This window comes from Pholcus phalangioides, unplaced genomic scaffold (assembly GCF_987345545.1).
Source record: "Pholcus phalangioides strain wild (caught in Gottingen) unplaced genomic scaffold, Ppha-v1.0 ptg000013l_1, whole genome shotgun sequence".
Taxonomy (NCBI): Eukaryota; Metazoa; Arthropoda; class Arachnida; order Araneae; family Pholcidae; genus Pholcus; species Pholcus phalangioides.
In genome coordinates, this window is record NW_028301606.1 from 25,063,679 (window position 1) to 25,087,497 (window position 23,819).

Genomic DNA, 23,819 nt, shown 5'->3' on the forward strand with positions numbered 1-23,819 from the left:
TGTAGAGAGGTGTTTTTTTTTCTTCGAGATATCCTAAAAAAATATCGTTATAACAGGATGTATCGCAGTAAACAATACCGTTGTATCGGGAGAAGTTTAACAATAGACTATAATTGATTCCGAACAAAATTTGAAAAAAATATCATCGTCGAGAGATTTATCGTTGTATCGAGCATCGTTGTAGCGAGGTTTCACTGTAATTGAAATGTAAAGACACAGCGGGTATTGCCTTGACCACAAACTTGACTTCTGAGTATAATAGTTTATTTGTATGAGCAGCTATTGTACCAATTATATTTTTTACCGAAAAATACGAAAAAAGTACGAAAGAAAAATTCCGTAAAAGAGATCGTTCCCAGATGATAATTGAATTATACAAATCATGTGTGGGTTCCACTTACCCCCAATTTCCCCTCAAATTATCTATATCATTACACGAATAGAACAAAAGAGTAACCACATACAAAATTTTATAAAATGATTCTTTTATTGCACGGAATGATTTGATGCGGGGGGAAAAAAATAAACATTTTCGGCGTATCCACTAAAAAAAAAAATGAGAAACATGATAACAATTTCAACTTTGACTCTAACATGAATGAGATAAATGGAGATCAGAACTGAGTTTCTTTCCTTACATAACACTCTCCGCGTGCAGTTAGCATAGCTACGTATATCCAGGAACCAAATCGACAATATTATTGTTATATTCATGTTCACATGAAAAAAAAATAAAAATAAAAAAGAAAGAACAACTTGCCTCATTCAATATATAATATATATATACTCTCCGCCACACGACATATGAGATAATATAATAGTAATATTATCATTATTATTACGAAAACAACACATAATAATAATACAAATCATTTAAATAATCAACAAAGAATTTTTCATAACAATCGAGGGGGAAAAAAATTGATAACATGCGGGAAATTTTTTTTTTTTCGAAATGGTAACATGAGTTATTATAATAACAATATAATTGTAATAAAATTCACGAACTTATTATATACAAATTATTATTTTTTTTGTATTCAATTTAAAAACGCACAAAAATTCACTAAGAATTACTGAAAAAATTAAATAAATTTAAATTTCAATATTTTTAATTTACATGAATAATGTCCAGCTTAAAAATTTGCAATGATTCAGATTCCTATATATAGATGGAGCAGGGGAATGTACAACCTCCGGCCCGTGAAAAAGATTGTTCTGGTAGAAAAGTATCAATATACAGACTGCACGATAGATGCCTAGGCTGCTCATTTTGGCCTTCGTAAAATTGCGGACCGGTATGTCACCAATTATTGCAAAAAAATTGTTAAAGGGAAAGTGAAGTTGCCATCTACAGCCAAAAAATTGTCAAAATTATTTGAATAATCTTAATTCTTGATTTCAAATTTCAAATAAATGTCATTGAAATCAAAGAAGAAAAAGAGGAATATTTTATTTAAAAAAATTTGAGACGATCAGAATTATACGGGAATGTCCCGCAAAATAAATGTCATATGGTCACCCTATAACAACAAGTTTCTGGCCCACGGACTGAAAAGGTTGTGCATCCTCTAATCTAAAGCATAATTATTGAAAAATAATTACCTATTGATGTTAAGATAAACTGATAAATTAAATTTTTGTAGAAGAAACTAATACTGAAATACCTGATAACAATCTAAATGGATTATCATTATTACACACGGTCATAATACTGTCATCATCATCATTCAATTACGAATAGGAGTACGTATAAATATACAAGTACGTGCTTTTTTTTTAGTATAATTACAAGCGTATACAACACTGGCTAACTATCTAATCACTACGTAATCCGACACGAATATTGATAATACCAATAATCATTGTTATTATTACGTATAAGTATATAGTATATGTACTGTATAAATCGGTGGAATGTTTTACAATAAAATTTTCAGTTCACCCCATAGATTTTTTTTTTTTAAGTGTCTTTCACATGAATGACCCGTTGCCAGCAACAGACCTCGTCAACATCATCGACCTGGTGAATTCAGTTTCCATCTTGGACACTAGACATGTCTCCTAGTTAGTGTTGTAGGTGGTATTTTTGTTCTCGTTGTTGTCCATCGCCATCTCTTCAGGTTCCGACGCTACCGAGTTGAAACCTCAAGAGTTTTTGAAGACCAGAGAGACAAAACTCTTTTGTTGGATTCTTCTCTCTCTCTCTTTGTTGTGGAATTATTATTTTTTTGTAAAGCAAGAAGTTTTCCCGTTCAAGACATCGATATGGAAGTCGTGTGTTGCTGCTGCAATGCCTCCTCCGCCATGTCTAATCTATTGAATACGAGTCGGATCTCTCTCTGGGGCACGACGATTCCAGGGATCTCGTAGAGGTCAGGTGTTGGCATGTCTTCCGGCAGGCTGATGGAAAAGGACTGTAATAAAGTCGAGAGCCCGAGAAATAATGTCGACTTGACGAGACCGTCGCCGAGGCAGGTTCTTTTTCCGGTTCCGAAAGGCAAGAAGAAGTCAGGTTTTGTCACTTTACCTGCTGCTGCTGAGATAAACCTGAGGGAGAGAGAATGAGACAAGGACATATATAAATGGACGTGTCGCCTCTGGCATGAAATCTCTGTGGTTCTTTTTCAAGAAGAAAAATGGACGGGAGATTAGATAATGCTGTAATAACGAGAGAGAGAGAGAGAAGTTCGTGTCTTGGTTCTTTGAGAGAGAGAGAGAGGCGCGTGCATGGACAAATAAAGCTTGTTTTTTGTCATTTTTCTTTGAAAATTGAATAGACAAGGAAAAAAATGACCATATTCTTGTAGCCCGGTGTTTCTTAAAGTGTGCATCGTGGTTCCTAGGGCAGTTATGAGCCATGGGCCCACCAGGGAAAGGTCCGGTGGCCTCATAAAAATGAGATCTAGTTGAAACTTTCGAGAGCAGGTCAAGCATGTAGATTGGTAAGCAGACATTTTTTGCCAAGTAGGGGGCCTCAGTAAAATCAATTAGTCCTTGGGCCCATGATGATCTTGACCCTTGCACTGGCAATCCCGAAATATCTCGGACTCTTGAAACTCTGTTATTTCGGCAACCCCGAGCTTAAATATCATAGTAAGTTTTCTTTCCCCCCTCCGTCCTGTCAATCAATCGCCAGTGGGAGGAGTCAGCTTTTCTGAATGGAGGGCGATATTCTACTTAGGAGGATGAGTCAGTTTTTGTTCAAAGTCTGATGACGAAAGGGGGAGAGAAAGGATATTTTTCCTTTCCTTCGAGGTAATATAGAATTATTGCATGCAGCATAAATAACAGGAAATAGTCTCCCCCTTGCTTGTTTTTTTAATTATTTTGTTGTTGTTGTGGGGGGAGCATATATCTGCTCAATCAGGGAAAAAACTTTACTTGAAAATAGGTGGCAATTTTCAGAAGGCTCAGTGACTTCCAATATGGCAGTTATAACAAGGATCAGGAAAATTTTAAAAACCGCTTAAATGATTAAAACGGTCTTGTCCTAGGGGCATTGCGGAGAGCTGGAAATATTGATATGTGTGTGTACGCCTATACAGGGTGTCCCATCAAGACCGCCCTAACTCTGTACAGCCAGATTCCTCGATTGGAATACATAAAAAATGTCCAAAGAACTGTCTGTACCTGTACGACTCAAAGTTTTCGAGAAAAATGAGAAAGAAAAGTGTGACGTCATATCCAGTGCAAGGAAACAACTTTATTGGACGGCTTGACGTCATTCCACGGCATGCCTCGATATGCGCGGTGGACATTTTGAATTCCGAACATCTTCCTATGTAAACACACACAAATGCCGATGTTCATGTTTCCAATAAAGGTATTTTTTTCTCTTGCATCGGATATGACGTCACACTTTTTGTTCGCATTTTTCTCGAAAACTATGGGTCGTACAGGTACAGCTCTGTGGGCATTTTTTATGTATTCCAAGCGAGGAATCTGGCCAGGCAGAGTTTGGGCGGTCTTGGGACACCCTGTATATGCTTTGAAGTGGTTCTTTTATCCTCTTCATAACTGAGCCAACACTCACTATTAAAAAAAAATTTTTTTGATTGATTTGCGTTTATTGTATGTCAAAATTCCCTTAAAAAAATTATTTTTAATTAATTAACTTCCTTGATACCTTTAATATATGTATTTCAGGTCTTAATTTCAAGAAAGAATCGTTAAAAACCATTTAAAACCATTAAAAATAAGGCACACATATATGTACCCCCCTGGATCAAAGAGATTATGGAGTATCTACTAGTCTTCTGCGGAGCCGCAGGTGAACCATGGGTAAAGGGAGATGAACCAATTTGAGAACCACCGTTGTAGCCAAATGAAAGAAATTACAAAAAAAAAAACTTGATGAAAATACTGAAGGGAAACGTACCTTTGAGGATTAAATCTCCTTGGTTCTTCCCATAATTGCGGATCCATATTCATGTCGTAGGTATTGAACATTACCATTGTGTCTTTGGAAACTTTGTAATCTAAAAATGCATGCAAAATATGTATGAGTTTTTTTTATCAAATTTTATTGGTAAATAGATAAAAGCAAAGGATATGTGGTTATATACGGTAAATTGTAAATTTTTCGCTTACCTTGAATTACGGTGTCTTTTGTAGCGACGTGCGGAATAATTGGTGAAGCGATGCACCTAAGTAGCTCAAGAGTCGTGGCTTCCGTGTATGGCATTTCAGGTTTGTCGTCAATGATCGGATGTCTGCTGCCGCTGGTCACCCTGGTAACTTCTTCCCTTATTTTCTTCTGGACATCGGGGTTACCGGCGAGCATGTAAAGTCCCCAGAGCCAAAGATTTCCCAAAACCGAATGACCACCGATGAGATCTTCGACGATGACCTCGGCATCCTCCCTTGTAAGTGCAGAATCACTCTCGCCTTCGTGGTCCTTAAGATAAGCTAGAAAGATGTCGACCAAATCTCTGGGCTTATCACAGTCGATGTCTTTCTCGTGTTCCTCAAATATCGGTGAAGTGACATTCGAGACGTTTTCGGCGAGGTTCTTCAGCTCCTGGAGCCGGCCCTGATTGAAGAGTTTAAGCCAGGGCATGAAATCAATGGCGTAACCTTGGAAGAGTTCCCTAAAGACCAAATCGTATATCCGAACGACATTCATGAAGTTGCTGTCGGCGGACGAAAATCTCTTGCTGCAGAGGTATTGGTAGAATATATTCGCAGTGGAGAAGAGAATGTAAGATCGTGGATCGATCGATACGCCGTGGAGTTTTGAGAGTTCAGTCGTTAGTTCCTGGAGTTCTGACGTGATGAACTTGTTCATTCTTCCACAGTCGAGTGTCTTAGCTCTCGGGTGCATGAATGGGAAAGCGATTTCTCGCCTCGTCTTCTGTTTCTCCGACCAATCGCAAAGCGCAATCGCTGTAAGTAAGAATAAAAAAAAATAGCGATGCATTATTTGAAAATTTGATACTTTAACATTAGAATTCGAAAGATTTACGATTTACAAAAAAAAAGAGAAGAAAAAAAATTATTAGCTGAACTTACACAAGTTTCTGTCGCCTCTGAAGATGACGTGGAAGCGCAGGAAATCAGGTCGATTAGCGAAGTCATGGCTCTTGGTCACAAGAACTTCCTTGATGAGCGAGATCGAACTCACGACAACGCATTTCCTCGAGCCAAGCTGAACCCCATAGATGTCCCCGTATTCTGCACGCAGTGCCGAAAATGCATCCCAGTGTTTTTTGTAGCGACCTGTAACGACAATAAAAACCGTGTTATAGGCTTTTCACGGAGCTTCTTCAAACTTTATTCAATGAGCTTAGATAAATTTTCACTAGGGCCGCATTTAATCGGTCGCCCGGGGGGGGGGGGGCAGAATCCATTAAGGCACCAACCCACCTTGCCTCCTTCTCCGTAATTTCGAACGAAAAATAATAAACTCAGCATCCATATGCAAAAGACCCCTCCCCAGCCAGTTTTTGATCATTTTGTCGCACCAGTCATTTTTTTTTCATACACAGGGATCTACAATTTATTGCCGATTCCGAACGGCAGAATTTTTTTTTAATACTCACCGAGGAGTTGGTGCGCTAACCTCTCGATGTAAGACATCCTTCGGTTACAATTTCTTTCTGGGATCATGGTATTGCCGTTTCTGTTGTACCACCGCGTCAGGAAAGTTTCTGACAAGGACGAATAGGGTATCGAACTCGTGACACCTTTAAACATCGTTTGGTAGCCTACTTTAGGCAAGTATCTTATTAACCTGGGCCATATGGCCGGAACTAGAGGGGGTGGGGGCTATTGCCCGGGTGGCAAAATTTAGGAGAGGGGCAATTTTAGGTGGAAACAAAAAACACCGTTTTAAAATTATCGAATTTTGAAGTTGTGGGGGCAGCAAAATAATGCTTACCCCCGCGCGACTGAATCATGTTTGCCCCGGGAGGCAAAAATCCTAGTTATGGCCCTGACCTGGGCTACCGTGCCCCCCCCCTACCTTAGTTGTGGCCCTGATCAGAAATTTTCTTTCATCTCATATTATTATATTTTCTTTCTTTGGAACCGAGCACAACTCCGCTCCATCTCCACCGGCAATTCACTACCGATTATATACTACTATTATATTAATGAATCGAAATGTCTCTTACCTATTATGTGAGATGAACCGATGAGCGGCAATCCCCTCGGACCGGGCAGATCTTTCAGGTTTTCCGGCCACTTCTGAGCAGAACTCTTTCTACGTCTCTGTACGAGAACGATAACGGCCAGAAATAAAGTGAATAGAGTCAAAGCCACGGTCAGGGGAGACACAATCATAAGCATTGACGACATGGTGACGATTATTAGTATACCAGTTGGAAACTCGATTCTGTCAGATATCAACTAAAACATAAGGGAGAAAAAAACATAATTACCACATAATTTTTCGAGAAATCTGAACATACCGAATTTCTTATAACATGATTTTTCTAGCAATATATAGATAAATACGAGGAAAACATGCGTGGATTTTTTCCCCTATAAATCACCTTATTAACCACAAATTAGACAGTAAATTACTGTATTATTTTCTAAGCTGCATCACTGTGAGATATTCCGTCTTATTTACGAACTTAGGGATAATTTCTCGAACGTATGTATGTAAACCAATATAAATATTTTTTTTTCCGTCTTAGTGGTTACTGATACTACAAACATTCACTAATTATCATAATATTTAGGTCTGGAATCGCAAACATATCGACCTATTTTTTTTTTCGGCTAAATAACTTTATAAGAATGACTCTAATATCGATGTTATCATTATAATTACTATTTGTTATGGAAAAATGGAAGCATTTTTGGTTATCAGCTGTCCCCGCTCTAATAATCAAAGCGGTTGTAATTTGACTCAAAGCGGAATACGTAGTCATAAACGTAAAAGAAAATAATATTTTTTTTTTTGGAAAAACTATTACTTAAGATAAGATTACACTGGCAATAAAATTAATTTTTTTTTAAATTTTTGATACGTCAATTTGTGTTCATTTCAGTGACATTATAATTATTTAATTTCAGCGATCATATAGATTTCTTGAAAATTCAATCAATTGAAGGGTAGAAAATAATTACTGTGTTAATTATTTTTGATAAGAAGGAGAAGGAAGTGGAATCCGGAAGAAGAAAAAGTAGAATATGATAATTTTTTTTTTTTAATGCTTATAAATAGAATAAAACCAGGAAAGAAATAAATTTATTTAATGTTTTCGGTTCCTTTTGCGTATAATCTTAATTTCTTTCTCCATTTATTTATTATTATTTCTTTTCTTGTTACTTGATTTCTTCGCAACTTACTTACTATCTATCTCGCCTGTCCGTATGGATTCTATTTTATTTCTTTCTTGTTTCGCATGTACGTGAGATTTCCACGGGCGACATTAAGTAGGTAAATGGCATACGTAGACACGACCAACCGACAAGGTAGATAAGACTAACACATAACGACAAGCATTTTCATAAAATATCACCCTATATCTTCTTTTTCTCATTTTCTTTCCTTCAAGTTTTCTTCTTTTTTGTCGTTTATTTTCTTATTTTTTTCTCTTCTCCCCCCTCCTTCGTGTCGTCATTCATTTTGAACGTTTCCTTTTATGTTTTTCGACGTTATTGCCATGTTACACTTCTCTTAATTTGAATTAGGACGTCGTTTTCTCTTCTCGCATTAATTGAGAAAGAAATATAGTTAATGATTGTATACAAGAAATCGTCGTACGGGATAAGAATAAGAGGTTTTTTTATATTTACAAATATATTGATATGCACGTTGATTATAGGCTTCAAGCTTTTCCCGATGAAGGAAGTTTTGCTGTTCATTATCTATCAATAACACGGTTCTAATTTCAACTCCATGTTGCTTAAATTAATTTTTAAATAATTATTGATGCTTCATAAAAGAGCACTGTATTCTTATTCAAAATCAAAACAAGTAGAACTTGACAATGCAATTTTGCAGTAGGCCTCTCTGACTCTAGCTTTACTAATTTATTTATTGATCCATAAATATTTGATTCGTGCTCATGACCAAATGATAAAATTGATTAGTGCTTTATAAATTGATTTCTATCATTAAAAATATTTCATTCTGGCTTTATAAACTGATTTATAACAAATTCGAAAACCACGACAGGCAAATTGCCCAACACATTGGCTGGAAAAAGGAGACATAAAAAATAAATAAATGGTAGCCTACTAGAAAAACGCCCATAAAATTATGGTTATCATAGGCCGAAATACAGCTACCTTAAATAATAAACCAAATATAATAACATTATAAAAATGTAATTCTTGCTTCATAAATTTATTTCTAGCAATAGAAATATTTTACTACGCGAATAAGTAAGTTTACTGTATCTCAGACCCAGAGGAACGCAAGTCCATAAAAACATGGTTTTTCGGGACAAAAAAAAAATACCTCTCTTTTTTTTCAGTATTGAGCAAAATTACATTTCGATCCTTTCTGCAGCAAGAAAAAAACCAATATTTTTGCTTCATTATTTTATAATTAAAAAAATAAACAATTTAACGTAAAATCCTAAAAAAAAAGAGAAAAAACTAAAATATTAGTTGTTTTCATCTGGCTCTGAAATATTTATTTCCAGTTTTATAAATTGACTTCTTTCCATAAAGAACAAAATGTTTTCGAACAGACTTTAGAAGCATTACATAGTTACAAATTTAAAAATTGTACATTTTCTTATACGCAATAAAATATTTAAATTTATACGAGAAGCAGAAATAAAGTCGTTACCTGATTGAAATATTTGCGGAACACCTTCGGGAGAGAAGTAGTCCCTCGAACAGGAGAAAAAATAAGAGAATTAAAACAAATTAAAGACGATTAAACTTTTTTCAAGAGATATTCTCTCTTCTTAAAGGCACCCCAGGATGTGCTCCCCTGAATCATATGCACGCGCACAAGCGGTACTTTTTGCACGGACTGATTCAGCCGAAAACTTTTCCTTATATACAAGATCTGAGGTAGCTCTTAACTTATCCACACACTACTTCTTTTCTTTTTCTTCACCATTTCTTTATGGATGAACCATTTTGCTCCGCCAGGTCTATTTTAATTGGTTGATACTTATGACCAGAAAGGAAAAAAAAAAAAAAAAGGAGGTGGAATGACATAACTGGAAATCTTAAGGGGTGGGAGGGTTTACACAACAGAAAAGAGAAGCAAGAATGGCAGCCAAAGAATGCGAAGTGGGAGGAGACACGATACCTACAAACGCCAATCAGATCGTCTCAAAGATCCGATTGGTGCGCGAACGGTTTGGGATTTTTCTCAAGTGCGTGCGTATCCATACAATGCATGAATACCTTGAGGGGCTAAATTAATTGTTATTATCTTATTTGCACCTATTTCTCCCCTACGTGTCCTTCATCGGATTTTCTCACGATAAATCTGAATAACAGCCGACATGATTAGAGTATTCACATTGTATATTTATATGTAAACATTTTTTCTCCCCCTTTTGTATTTGATTTTCGTGGTTTACAAGGTCTTTTAAGGGGGATTTAGGCACTTTTCGATTTTTTTTTCTAAATAGTATTCGTTTGGATTTCTTTAAGTATTGTGTTCGCGGATGTTTTTTTTATTATTATTTCTATGTTTTGAATTTTCATCAATAATGTCGTAGAATAGATAGGCTATTGATGCTTTAAATAGTGAAAACAATAAAATTTTTGTATTTGTAACGAGAGAAGTCAGGACTATCTATTTCTACTTCGCTGATAATTTTTTTGTGAGAAGCTTGGATTTTCCACTCTTGATTATGGCTACTTGTCTCAATGGTAGAAGCGCTTCAAAAACAACAGTTAAGTAATCATTTTGTGCTTTTGGATGTCCTAATATCATTATCAATTAATTTGTAAAACAGGTAAAACAAAAACTGTAGGGCCTACTCTATTACTTATATTTCATCTTTTCTTTAATACCGCATTCCCCCGCATTAGCCAGAGTGCAGTAAAAATCGGGGAACACCAGCTTTTTGAAGGTTCATGTCTGTTCAATTCCCAGCATGCCGGAGAAAGCGAGTTTCGACAAGCATCACAGAATACATTCGAAATACCTACCGTATGCTAATTATCACTAAGAACTAAAATAGATGATCGAATAAGAAGAAGTCATTCACTAAAGCAATCCTGTTTAACAATTATAGAAATTTTATAACGATTTATGGAATTTGATAACGATGATGAAAATTGAGCACTTATTGCTCCAAATTAATTACCGTTAACCTAATAGGAAATACCGATACTGTACGCCTACTTCGCACGTTTTTCTACGTGTCGTAAGATTGAAGAAATAGGCTGTTACTTTTGAATTTAATTTGTTATATTTAATCCTTTTATACTTTAATTCTTCTCTCTCTCACGCATATGATCAAGCAATACAAAAATTCTTCGCAGTTCACTCATATTCCCATTTAATTCATGTAAGTTACATGAACGAATGTGCTTTGCAATCCAATATATATTAATGAAGATTAGTGGCAGCAAAAACATGAAGCTGCTGACATTTGAATGCATTTCGTATAACAGACAGGGTCAGAATCAATCGATTCTTTGAGTCCAAATATTTGAGAATTATCCGGAATATGTGATTCGAACTTCCCGGCTGGTCTCCACTGTTTACAGGTATGCCGGTTAATGAGGGGGAATACAGTAAATTTTTGTTTTATTTGTAAATTAATAGTAATGGTTCCCTGCAATTTTTCCCTCCAATATTGGATTTGGACCTATTTTTTATATGCGCATTATGTCATATACGCCCATATGCATCTTACAATAAAAGTGACAAAACATAAATTACACCTAGACTTTATCTCATTTACCTGACATTATGTATAATCCTCAGCTCGTACTGGTAAATATAATAAATCGTCAATCAAATTTTCCAGACATTCTGCATAAACTTCGGTGTAGGGGAGAGCCCTTCAACCTTTTTCTAGTCACGAGCACTGCCTATAACCATCATCAAAAGAAGAGGATCCCTTACGGTAAATTTAACATGGAAATGCATGAAATTAGGATGGTTTCAATCCTTGAATGCAATTTCTACAAGGCGTTAAATTGAACGTTGGCCAAGTGCTCTCAAGCATGAAATCGGACACGAGCATCGAGCCCTCTGGATGCTTCAGAGAGCACCGTGGTGATCGCGAGCAACGGGTTGAAGATGCATGGTCAAGGGTGGCAAATTCAATCCCTAATGTTGGTTATGTTTACACATGTTGATAAATGCAGAGAAGATAAAATTACAACTCTGAGATAGGAAAATTTATGTTTCTATAGGTCTTTCATACTTATTTTAATTGCATTCAATTTTTATAGTAAAAGGCGTATGGTGTAGGCCTACGTATTACGTACGGGAAAAACAAATACATTTTTAAATTAAAGTGATATTGGTGTATGATTTTTCCATTATTTATAAAATTCACCACCTTCATTTAAGGATTAGGTACGCATAACCACTGGTAAGAATGATAAATGTGAAATTCATCAAACTTACCAAGACGATTGGTGATTATGCAAAATTTTCGATGCAAAACTTTTACCGTAAAATATGTTACATACTCCAGAAACCTTGATATGAAACAATTCTTAGGTTTAGTGATTTTACGGCGCTTTAGCTCTTACAGGGGGAAAAACATCAACTATTATTGAATAGACGTCACGTGCGATTGCAGAGACAATGAGCTAATTTAGATAGCCTACTGACAGATTTCTCATGAGCTGTTCTCGTTGAAAGCGTTGTTATTATGATTATTCATTTTTATATTTTAGAATTATTGTCAAAATTAATTATTTTGACCATAATTCTAATAAACTGATATTTGTGTTTAATTCACTTAATTAAATATTTAGGATTTTTTGTTAAAATGAATAATGTATCGTTGGCTATAAGTTGTAAAATGTTAATTTGGTTCCAAAAAGTTATTATTTTTTCTACAGTCAGTTTATAGTCTACTCTTTTTTTTTGTTTCTTAAAATAAAAAATTCCCAGCACGTTTTTCCGTGGTTTTGTATTCTGTTTATTATGATAGCATTTCCAGTAAACATTAAACCTAAGGTTAACGTACTGTAAACTTATTTTCAACGTAGGCTTACTCTTTGAGCTGTTATACTAATCTACTAACAGTCAGAATAAGTGTGAAAACTCTTTAATCACAAAACTTTTTTCAGTTCAAAAACTTTGTTCAGCAGAGCTAGACAAATCTCCACGTGTTTGTATATATGCCCGGAAAATATTATTACTGGATTTACTTACTGTGAAAAATTTTAAAAGCAAATTGATTTATTTGCACAAAAAATATCGAAAGTCATAGAATTTTTTAAATCGAAATTTTGAAAGAAAAACAAAAAATTCGAAAGGAATTTAGTCATCAATCGAAAATTGGTCAAAACGATAATTACAATTTTCTGCGCTGTTGGCGTAGGAAAAGAAGTCACCAATTCAACTCGCTTATAGCATCGTGGTCGATTTACAGTACGGGACCAAACATGAGCTGGTGCGAGGCGAGGCAAGGATAGAATGGCCAAATCATGCGACTGAGAAAACCAGGACATAAGGCAATTTCACTGATAATAACCGGGCATCTTCAAAGAAATAATTGTGAGAGCATTATCGCCGAATTGTAAGGCAAAATGAATAAAATAACCAATTAGCATAAAAAGCCTAAGCCTAGTACGGTTTAGTTCATTGTTCGTCAACCCTTTTCTGCTGGCAGACCGCTGAAGTTAAACAAGAATCTTTACGAACCAGCATAAATAAGAAAATTAATTGGCAAATCCGTGGGGGGGGGGGAAATCGGAGGAAAATTTCTTACTTCTGAGACTTATTATATTTCATTTCTATTGCTATTATAAATACGTGAAAACGCTCTAAGCTAAGCCTGCTGCTGTCACCTATCGAATAAAATCAAAACTATCTGTTATGATTCTCAAAATAAAATGGTTGTTGGATTTTAACCAATGTTGAGAATGAAAATGGGTAACGTGTTATTGATGCGAATTTTAAGCGACAAAATACCCATTGCTATGTCGTATTGATAACAATAAAATTTTATTCAATCAAAAAACATAAAAATGTATTAACCGGTATTTTGGTGCACAAATATTGCTCCGGTATGCCTCAAAATAATTAATAATATGTGATATTATAACACATTTTATATCCGTTATCATGCTGCATACCGGTTAGAAACCAACAACTAACTTCACTTAAGAAATTATACCAGATAGTTTAGCTTTTAATAGATGGCAGCAAAAATCCCCATATTTTTGCTGCGGATATTTTTTTCCTGATATCTTCTTGTGGAAGAGAAATATGCATAAATATTTTCCTCAATTTCAGAATTAAACTCAGAATTTTTATCCATGCCGGATACTTTAAATGCTGTATAATAGAACCATTATATAATTTTTTGGAAAAAATATATTTTTACGTTTTAGAGAGGCACAGTAAGAAGTTTCTTCTTTTCTTCCATGAGTATCCTACCGTTAGGATGTAGGCCTACTGCAGTCAAGCCTCGTTAGTGTGTCACCCTGATAACGCGCTAACTCCGCTTACCGGGATACTTTTGGATATCCCAATTATCCACTATGTGGTTTTAATATTAGTAAATTCCTGATAATGCCACCCACTCTACTCAAGATACAAATTTTGTGAAAGCACTCTTCACATGTTTTAACATTTTACCGGCCGAATTAAGATTTTTGAATTGATTTTCTAAATTTTTTTCTGTTATTTCCTGTTCTGATCCTTTAGTTTAGAGACATAAACCATAAAATTCATAAAAAAAAATTCCTGTATGTTTTTTGGGCTTGCACATACAAACAACATTAAAATTAAGAGAAATTAAATTTTATTCTTCCTTGAAAATAGGCGACTTAAAAAAAAATGAAATTTATGGCATAAAGTGCTGAAATGAATGAAATTTTTTATTTGTAAATCAACTTTGGAATTTCACTGGTTCAGGAAAAAAAAAGCACGTGCTTTCATGTAAGAAATTTTTTTTTTTCTAATTAATAAAACTGATGTTCCCAATAGGGGGAACATTGGCTATAAAAAGATTAACAAATCTTAGCTGGACGTTTGTCGAACATATGTAATCCTGTGTTCACTCTACTGACACAATGCTCTCCAAATTTAAAAAACGTTCGTTCACCTTTACAGACAAAGCAGCGTTATAGAGGAGGGATATGAAAAATCGACCTGTTAATAAAATTTGTATCGGGACTGCAAAGCATAACAGACAGAGACTTCCAATCCAACTTCTATCTTTGGAGAAAAGTACCGATGAATCACCAGTGTTTAAAACAAAACTCACCAGTGTTTTCTCAATAAAAAAAAACAATTATTTTTTCGAACTCGTGAAAAAAATTTCAGTTTCATTTAGAATTTCAATTTCATTCAGTTTCAATCAAAAGAATTAAACTGCAATACAAGACCACAATACTTTGGTTTCCATAAACATGAGCAAAAAATTTGTGAAAGTATTTTGTGTTACTCAAATGCGTTATAATGTAGCAAATAAACATTAAATGATTAAGCAACCTCGAGTTATCAATTTTCATGACTGAACTCTTTTGGGTGACTGAAATTTTGTTTTTTTTTCTCCATGAATGCATCAATACGAGACAGGAATCAGCGAGGCCATGGCTTACTCTGTTTAACGAGTCACTCTGCTTACGAAGTCATAATTTTTGGTCTCCCAAGAGTGACTTATTAACGAGGTTTGACTGTATTTCGCTTGAAGAGAGGTTTTCCGTTTTCGAGAAGGTTCAATGGGCTGTTCCAGAATAGCCCAATTGCAGTAGCCTATATGATTCCATTTTGAGCTCACTTGCAGTAGGCCTATATGAGAGTCTATTACCGCGCCGAGCTGCTACATTATTAGGAGCATGAAAATAAATCAAAATAGCATAATGCACATTTGTATCACGGCTGCCAAAGAAAGCATTTCCGTTAAATTTCACGCATATATGTATAGGAACATACATCATACTTGATTGAAAAAACAAATTTTTTTTATATGCTCACGTCGGGCATGTAGTGGTAAAATACATGCTCAGTCGAAATTTAACACTATAATTTAATTTTTGCACTATAATTTCATCAATCCATAAAGTATGTATGTTATCTTATAAAGCTCATGAAAAGTTACCGTTTTCACCACAAGTTATAAGTTATTTAAAATAGAAAAACGTTTATTGCTTAGTTTATATATAAAATCATGCCCGACAGAATTATATTTTTTCAAAATTACGAAGCTGATAAATAAATCTTAAACATTTAGGTAATTTTACATTACGGTGGATCCCGCTTATAACGTTTTTCAAAAAAAGAACAGTCAGGAAAAACGTAATCGGGGAATGCGAATTCTCGATGAGTAACCTATTAGTAAGAATTGGGACCATGAAAATAAGTCATACTAAGCGGGAAACGTTCTAAATGGGAACCTTATAAGCACGATCCATTGTATATGTTGTTTAACTTTAGCTCTATATTGAAAAATTCCTCTTTCTTTTCTCGGAAAATTTAAACAGCAAAACATTGTATTGAGACTAAGCTTTCGTAAATTAAAATTTTGCTTCAAAGATCAACCATTTTGTGAATTTTTATGTCATTTTTTACGTAACCCGTTTCTTTTCTAATGCAAAATCATATGTTTTCTTCAGTCTTTTATGAAACATTTGATACGAACACATTTTTTTTGGAAGTGAAACAATGCGATTAAGTAAAAAAGGGGAAATTTTCTCCCTTTAAATGTTTTTTTACCACCTGGAACATTGTTATTTATAAAGACTTGAAATTTGCAAAATTAACTGATTACGTAATTTCTGAATTATTCCCAAATAAAATATGAAATTCTTGGAAGCTTTTAAACCATATTACTCTAATTCCTTATGCTTTTACGTTGTACGGACGATCATTTTTATATTTTAACTTGGTAATTTTCATCACAAATATACCATTTTTCCATGTCCATGAGTCCTAATTGGACTGGAACTTTTATAATTCGAAGCCTATTCCGAATGTCTAAGCTTCGATATCATCGGGATTCAAACCAAGATCTCAAATCACCGATAATCGTTTTGAAATGATGGTCACCGAACAATAGTCATTGCATTTTCATTTATTCATTTAATTAGTATCGTGGAAAAATTGTGATGATTCGTGATTAGTCCGTGAAAAATGTTGGATACTATTCGCAATAATAGTGTTCACTTCCCCCTGGTATTCTAGTCTTATTAGCTTTTGCATAAAAACACAGGATAGTTGCAAAATCAACCAAATGTATTTTATATTAATTAAATGGGACTTTTATAATAATTAATTTACCGATTTATAATATTTTTGAAAACCAAAATTGTATCGGTGGTCTACGGGATTCAGAATTGTGTGTTAATGGTTTGCAAAGTTGGTAACCACTGCTTAGAACATTGAAAGGGTATTTCATTCCCAAAATTTCTCTTAGGTATCAGCACAAAAGTTATGCATATTCGATCCAAACGTTCTCAATACAGTAAGCCTACCGTCGGTGAAAATAACGTAAAGTTTTTTACGTTCTGTGAAGAGATAGTGGTTATTATTTCTATCCTCCGTATTCGTTACCACATATGTTTTATGACATGGGGGTTTATAAAAATATTGGGATACACGTGTATCATTTCAAGACATTTCTACGGATTCTGTCATATCATTTAATGAATGACGAAAATAATAAAAATAAGAAATTCCAGTTTTGATCCTTGTTTTACTGGGCTTTGGGAAATTATATACACATAGACCTCCAATCCCTTTTATAAGATAATTAAGGAGAGGACGTTGGTAAGCGTATCATTACAGTAGCCTATAGGCTACATATTACGGTAAGTCTGCTAAATCAATGATTATTCATGTATCCATCTACCGGTTACTATGTATAATCACCAATCGTCCCGGTAAGTTTGATAACTTTTCTTACATTTATCACTTTTATGCATAATTCCTCGGTAAATATGGAAGAAATCATGCTGAAATATAATTTCAATTCAACCACTTATCCAGTATCTCCCGTATGTGATGGGTGCACTACACTACAGCAAGATCCATCCCAATAGGGTAAAGGGCTTTTATCCCTCAAGGGACAGAGTCCGGGGTCTTGTCTGGTCTTCAGAGTGCACTACACAGAAGTATGAAAGTAAGTGTTATAAGGATAACAATTATTATCAACATTATAATCTTCACTTTTTCATATTTATCAGCATTTTCAAGCACGATCAATACCACTGATCGAATCTATCATCCTAGAGTGAAGTTTCAGCAAAATATCCCTCTTAAGTAATTCACACATTGACGATTTTTATTTATATTTATTAATTATATTATATTATTAATATTTACCAATACGAGCTGGGCATCATACCTAATCACCAGTAAATGTGATAAATTCGCGAAATTTATCAAACTTACCAAAATGGTCAGTGATTATATATAATAACCAGCGATTGCACGTAATTACCGTATTTATCACATTCTCCGAAACTTATGCATACAAAATAATGATGTAATAAAATTACATAATTATACAGGCGATCATCTGAAAATAGTTTGAATAATCAAATTCACCGCTGAGATTAAAATAGCATGAGATGATTCAATCTTAGTATATTTAAGGATAAATAATAAATAAATTTTGGTGATATATTTTTCGCATGTTTAGCAGTAGGCCTATTTTTTTTTAAACAATATTTCTTTCTTTTTTTTCACTTTAATTGACGAATTTTCATCCAAAAATAGAATTTTTTTATACATTCATGCATTATACTGTTCTGGATAATGTTTCTTATTAGCACTCGAGATGGCGAAGCACGAAGCAATTCGAAGGACAGCACATATTATTTCACAGAACAACTATTTACACGTATTTACAAGCAGAGATTTTGACGAAACGCACTAAAAACAGAGAGTGACTTCTCTAACATACAAGAGATCTCGAATTCAAGAAAACTCATAGGTGCGCTATTATATTAGTGAAAGAAACCTTCCAGAACAATATCCATGATTCTCGCGGGATCTCTACACTTCTCTTGGCGCTATGACATCGCCAAATCATCGGAGCAGTCGCCATACATGCCAAGTTTGTAGTTAATTTCGCGAGATTAACAGAGAAATGCGATAACGGCTATTTACAGGCAAAAAATACCATAATAAATAATCAAGAAGGACTGTTTATATAATTTACGTAACAATATGAATAAAAAGGATAAACGAACTTTCTCTCAGTTTGGCCTTCACGGAAAAGAAACATTCATTTTTCACATCAGAAAAACAATTGTCTAATCACAAATATCGCACTTTTCAGTTGCCCAAAATGGGTTCAGGTAAGGTTGGGGGAGGGGGGCGTTAAGGCAAAGTTATCCTACTTTTTACTGACATTGCATTTGCACAACGCTTTTTTAAAATTAATTTTAATATGAAATTAACATTTTCAGAAATTAAGAGTTCTAATGGGGAAGAGAGAGAGCCATAGTATTTTCAAAATTTTTTCTACAAAAAATTTAATTTTTGACTTCTCAAAAATGAAATTTTCGGAATTTTCATCTTGATTTTCAATCTGGAAATTTTTTCGATAACTATCAACAGAAATTGTTTTTTTAAAAATAGAGAAAATATTTTTTCTACAATTTTTTATTGTTACATGATGCATGAGGTTCCCAAAATCATAACTAATAACTATTTTAATTAATTAAGTTAATTAAATTTTTACTGATTAAAAAGTTAGAGAAATGGAAACTTACATTAACTAAAAACTAAAACACGCTGAATCAATACCCAATATTTTGAAACTTCTCATATATGTTATTAATGGTAGCCTACCCAGTTATCATACATAAAAAATTATACAATTTGATCATGAATTGCAGGAGCGGTCAAAAATGATTAGCAGTTGAAAGGCATAAAAATTTAATTTCAATGGCATTTTTACATTTTAGTCACTTGAACGTATGAAACTTTTATGTGAATTAAATATCAATATTTCAAGGTTTAATATCGCATTCCCAGGTAATCAAGTAATTTTGACGTAATAGAAAGTAATGTCGGGGAAAAGTAACTATGGGGAAAAAACAGCCTGACTAAATAGATAATAATCATGTATCATAATTAAGTATAAGCTGACTAACTGGCTACGCATAACTATCAAATTTGAATAATTTTATTCTGATTTAGAAGGAAAAACGTCATCTGTCAGTATCCGGAACTCGACTGGAATTTGTTTTTTCCTAACCACAGCAGCTTCTGTTGTAAAACAAACATAGCGTGCATAATACGCCATACGTATAATATGCATTGCCTTTTTCTTTCACTCTTTGCTTCTTTAAATCCGTAGGCCATGGGTCTCATCAATATGCATGTCGGCAATGCGATAGAATAATGGACGGGCTCATTCCACAGAGTGCATTATTATTATTTTTTATACTATCTTTGAATTTTATCTACCACTCGCTACTGTTATACCGCTGGTACTTGTTATCAACACGCACATACTCAAGAATTTTTTCAGAGGGTGATGACGTCATGAAGACTCTGATAACTGTTGCTACTTGAAACGGAAAAAAAAGTAAATGCAAATTTTTTGGCTCAGATAAAATAGAAGAATAATAAAATTTCGAAATACCTACATTCGATATCTACAATAAAATTACTATTACTGTATAAGTGAATTTCAATATTAATGAAAATTTAATTATTTAAAGACATATGTAAAAGATATTCAATAAAAACTCTCAATAAAAATATTCAATAAAAAAATTTTCTCAAAATTTTTAAAACTTTGTTTATTTAAAAGTGCAATTATTTTAAAATCCAAAACTTTCCCCTTTTTGTTTCTACAACAATCAGACGCGTAATTATTGCCTATTAAGTATTTAATTAATGAATTTAATTATCTTAATGGATAATGAAATCTTTGAATTCACTTTTTGAATTTTTTTTTTTTTGCTTTTTTTACTTACCAAAAAACTGGATTTCTCAAGCATTTTCCAAAACATCTCTATGAAACTAAATTATAAAAAGCTCCGACTTTGTAATGAATAAAAACTAAGTAATGTGTTTGAAACGTTTTCATTTTTACACATTTTGAATTGAGAATATCAAGGATTTCTAACGAAAAATGTGTATTTTTATTTTCGCGCATGCAATCATATTTCAAAAAGTTTTCATAATATTCCAAAACTTTTACTTCGTAGCACAGAACAATGCCATCGCAATAATCTGTGTGAAAAACATGTTGATATACACAGTAGTTTATGAAGTACAAATGTCTGAAAATATGCTAATTTTGCATATAAAATTATCAATATATTTTTCCGCAAAAAATATTCCTGAAATGAAATTTATTTTCTTTATTGTTTATGATTTTTGCAAAATGATATTTTGAAGAGAAAAAAAAGTACCCCGAAGTTAGGCAGTCATCTAAAAAAAAAAATTCATGTTGAAAATACAGTGAAGTTTTGATATAGCGATACTCTGCGGACCAAGAAAAAATATCGTTGTAGAGGGGGTTATCGTTATATCTAGATGCACCGTTATTAACAGATGACACCAAATTCATGCCGTTGTTGGCATCTCTTCTGAATTGGCGTTGTTAGTTCCATCATAAAACGCATTCAAGTACAAAAAAAATCTAATTCTTTCGATGTGAATAAAATTCAGTTGTTTTTTCCTGTAAAGTACTTTAATACACAACACGTTTGTGCATTACACAGAAAGTAGAAATAACGACACCATCATTAACACTTTCGGTTATATATCAAGTGAAATAAATATCGATAATAATTTCAAAATATTTCGAAATATAAAATATATCTCTGTAACGGTTTCGAAATACCCTCACAAAATTTCGTATAGAGAGCATTATCCGTTGTAAAGGCTATCGTAATATCAGGGTGTGTTTAACATTAGACTATAGGCGATTCTAAACAAGATTTGAAAAATTATCGTTGTAGAGGTTTTACATCGTTATATACCTAAAATCATTGTAGCGAGGTTTCACTGTATGTTTTTCCTTCGAATATTTGGATGGCAAAAAATGGGTTTAATAATTGAAACCGCATTGGAATATTTGAAGACGATGGTAGATATTGAAAATATAGGAAAGAAAAAAAAAATTAGCCAAGACTTTTGGCCTTAACTTCTCTTTGTAGGCAGCAGTCTGATATGGACATACGCATGGAGTGATGAATTTCGCTGGCGTAACTACACGACTATTTTTTCGAATGTCTTGTTCCGGAGGCGGCTTGTACGTACGTACGTATGTTAACTAGAACACGCGGAATAAGGGGGAAAAAATAAGAACCCACACGTAATGGGCAGAATGAATATTAAGAGAGAATAAAAGAAAAAAAAAAGCGATTCTCCTTCACCTACTTCACGACGGTCAAAGCCAACTCGAAACATTTAAATCAAATGCAAGTTCGAGCGAAAGAGCAACAACAACAACAACAACAAGCACACAAAATATGCTCGAAAAATGACCGTGAATGTGTTCTCTCAATTTCTCCCCCCACGTCATAATTCGTGCGTGATTCTGTCGTTTCTGTCTCAATTACAACAGAGTACAAAAACGAAACTACCAATATTGATACGCTCATCAGCCCCGTTGCATGTGCTTTGGTGAATATTGCCTGCATGGCAACTTTTTCCCCAATGGGAAATAAAAACGAGGGACAGATCCGTCAAAAGAGTCCCATCTTTGTTAAGGAAGAATAAAGCCGGGTTATCCTAGGAGCAGTTTTTTCTGCGCCGCGTGAACCCAATAGGATCATTTCGCGTCGGCAGAAACGTGTAACTTTATCACGCTACGCGTTGGTGTTTTCCTAGCGTGGCGCATCATCTGTTCTGTCGTCTGCACATCTACGTATTTTTATTATTTTGCACAATAAAAAGGGGAGGCAGAAAGAAAACACAACAAAAGTGAAGATCCGCGAAATGCGCTGCGCACGACGCATTCAACTCCTCTAGCACAGTCACGATCGACGTAAACCACTGGCGTGAGCCGTGTTGTGCTCTGCAGGAAAAAAATTGTACCGCTTTTCCTATTGGTGAGTGGAGGGCGTGTTGCGCTGAGCGATTGACGTTGCACGTGGGACAGAAAACCTGCTCCTAGTAAAACCTGGTTTTAATGGTGAGTTACACCGACTTCCTCTCCCATAATCCTTTGTGCCGCGGAAAGTACTGTTAGCTCGGCCATCTTGAGTGACGACTTCCGGAAAGAATTGGGGGAATACCGGCATAACTTATCGCCACGTAAACGGGTTGTAGCGAAAATCCCTGTTACCAGTAACTTCCCGAGACATTCTATTTCCCATGTAAACGGGGCTATCGTGTGTGACCGGAAGAAAATCTTACATCTTTCCTGTAAATGTGTTTTTATATAATTAAATCCAGTATTGCAAAGAAGTTTGCATCATGTCACATCTCGGATCGTCGAATATTAATGACTGGCTGTTACTTGCGGCTTCAGTCGTGTGGATTTTTTAATCTGAAAATTATCCCTTCCCCCAAAACCCCTTTAGGGGTTAAATTTTGAAAAATCCCTTTTCTCTCTCTCTCCCTCTCTTATATAGTAAGTCTTTACATCAGGGAGTCTTAACCTATGGGTCGCGATACAAACTTGGGTCAGGGACGTTCAAATCTAACAGTCAGATTCTTAAGCTACGGGTCACGACCGAAAATTGATCACTAGGGCTTCCGGACCGGGTCATTCAAATCCACTCACAGTCAGGTCCTTGAGCTATGGAGATATCCATACCCATAACTTGATTCGCAAGGGAGTCCGAGATGGGTAGTACAAATCCACTTACAGTCAAGAGCTCTTCAGATATGTGTCATGAGCCAAGCCTAATTCACACTCGATTACCAGATGCGTCGACTTCCCAGACTCTTGAGCTGTGGGCAGGTTTGGAGGGAGGGAGGCAGACGAATCTGGTGCTCCGGACACCGGACCAAAGGATATAATTTTCACCCTTCTCAACCTCTTTTTCAATATTACAAGAGGGACGTCAAAATGCGTTCTTACCCCGGCTCACCAAGCTTGTAGCTGCGACCCTGGCTATGGGTCACGACCTAAACTTGATTTGCAGAGGCTCTTCGAGATGAGTCGTACAAATCCACTTACAGTCCTGTTATAAATGCTCTTATTGCGTCACTGGTTTCACTAATTTCGTCCCATGGGTCGCGACTTTGGTCTTGTTGATTTTGGGTCGCGGCTGAAAAGGTTTAATAATCCCTGCTCTACACCAAGTCAGCTTATACACGGATC

At 34.8% G+C, this 23,819-nt stretch overlaps 1 protein-coding gene across 2 annotated transcripts in view; it reads right to left on the reverse strand.

Annotated features, from left to right (window-relative positions):
- Positions 1–468: 468 nt before the first annotated feature.
- The window catches only part of LOC149078848 (cytochrome P450 307a1-like), a 28,331-nt gene continuing 4,980 nt past the window's right edge, over positions 469–23,819 (reverse strand). The window contains exons 1-6 of one of the 2 annotated variants that reach the window (XM_089241004.1): positions 9,257–9,444; positions 6,618–6,852; positions 5,515–5,721; positions 4,594–5,388; positions 4,382–4,481; positions 469–2,550 (exon numbers count right to left, since the gene is read on the reverse strand). In XM_089241004.1, the coding sequence (XP_089097130.1) occupies positions 2,256–2,550; positions 4,382–4,481; positions 4,594–5,388; positions 5,515–5,721; positions 6,618–6,801 (1,581 nt within the window). In that variant the 5' untranslated portion in view covers positions 6,802–6,852; positions 9,257–9,444 and the 3' untranslated portion in view covers positions 469–2,255. Of the gene's footprint in view, positions 2,551–4,381; positions 4,482–4,593; positions 5,389–5,514; positions 5,722–6,617; positions 6,853–9,256; positions 9,445–23,819 lie in introns of those variants that run through there. The other variant, XM_089241003.1, reaches the window with a different exon arrangement.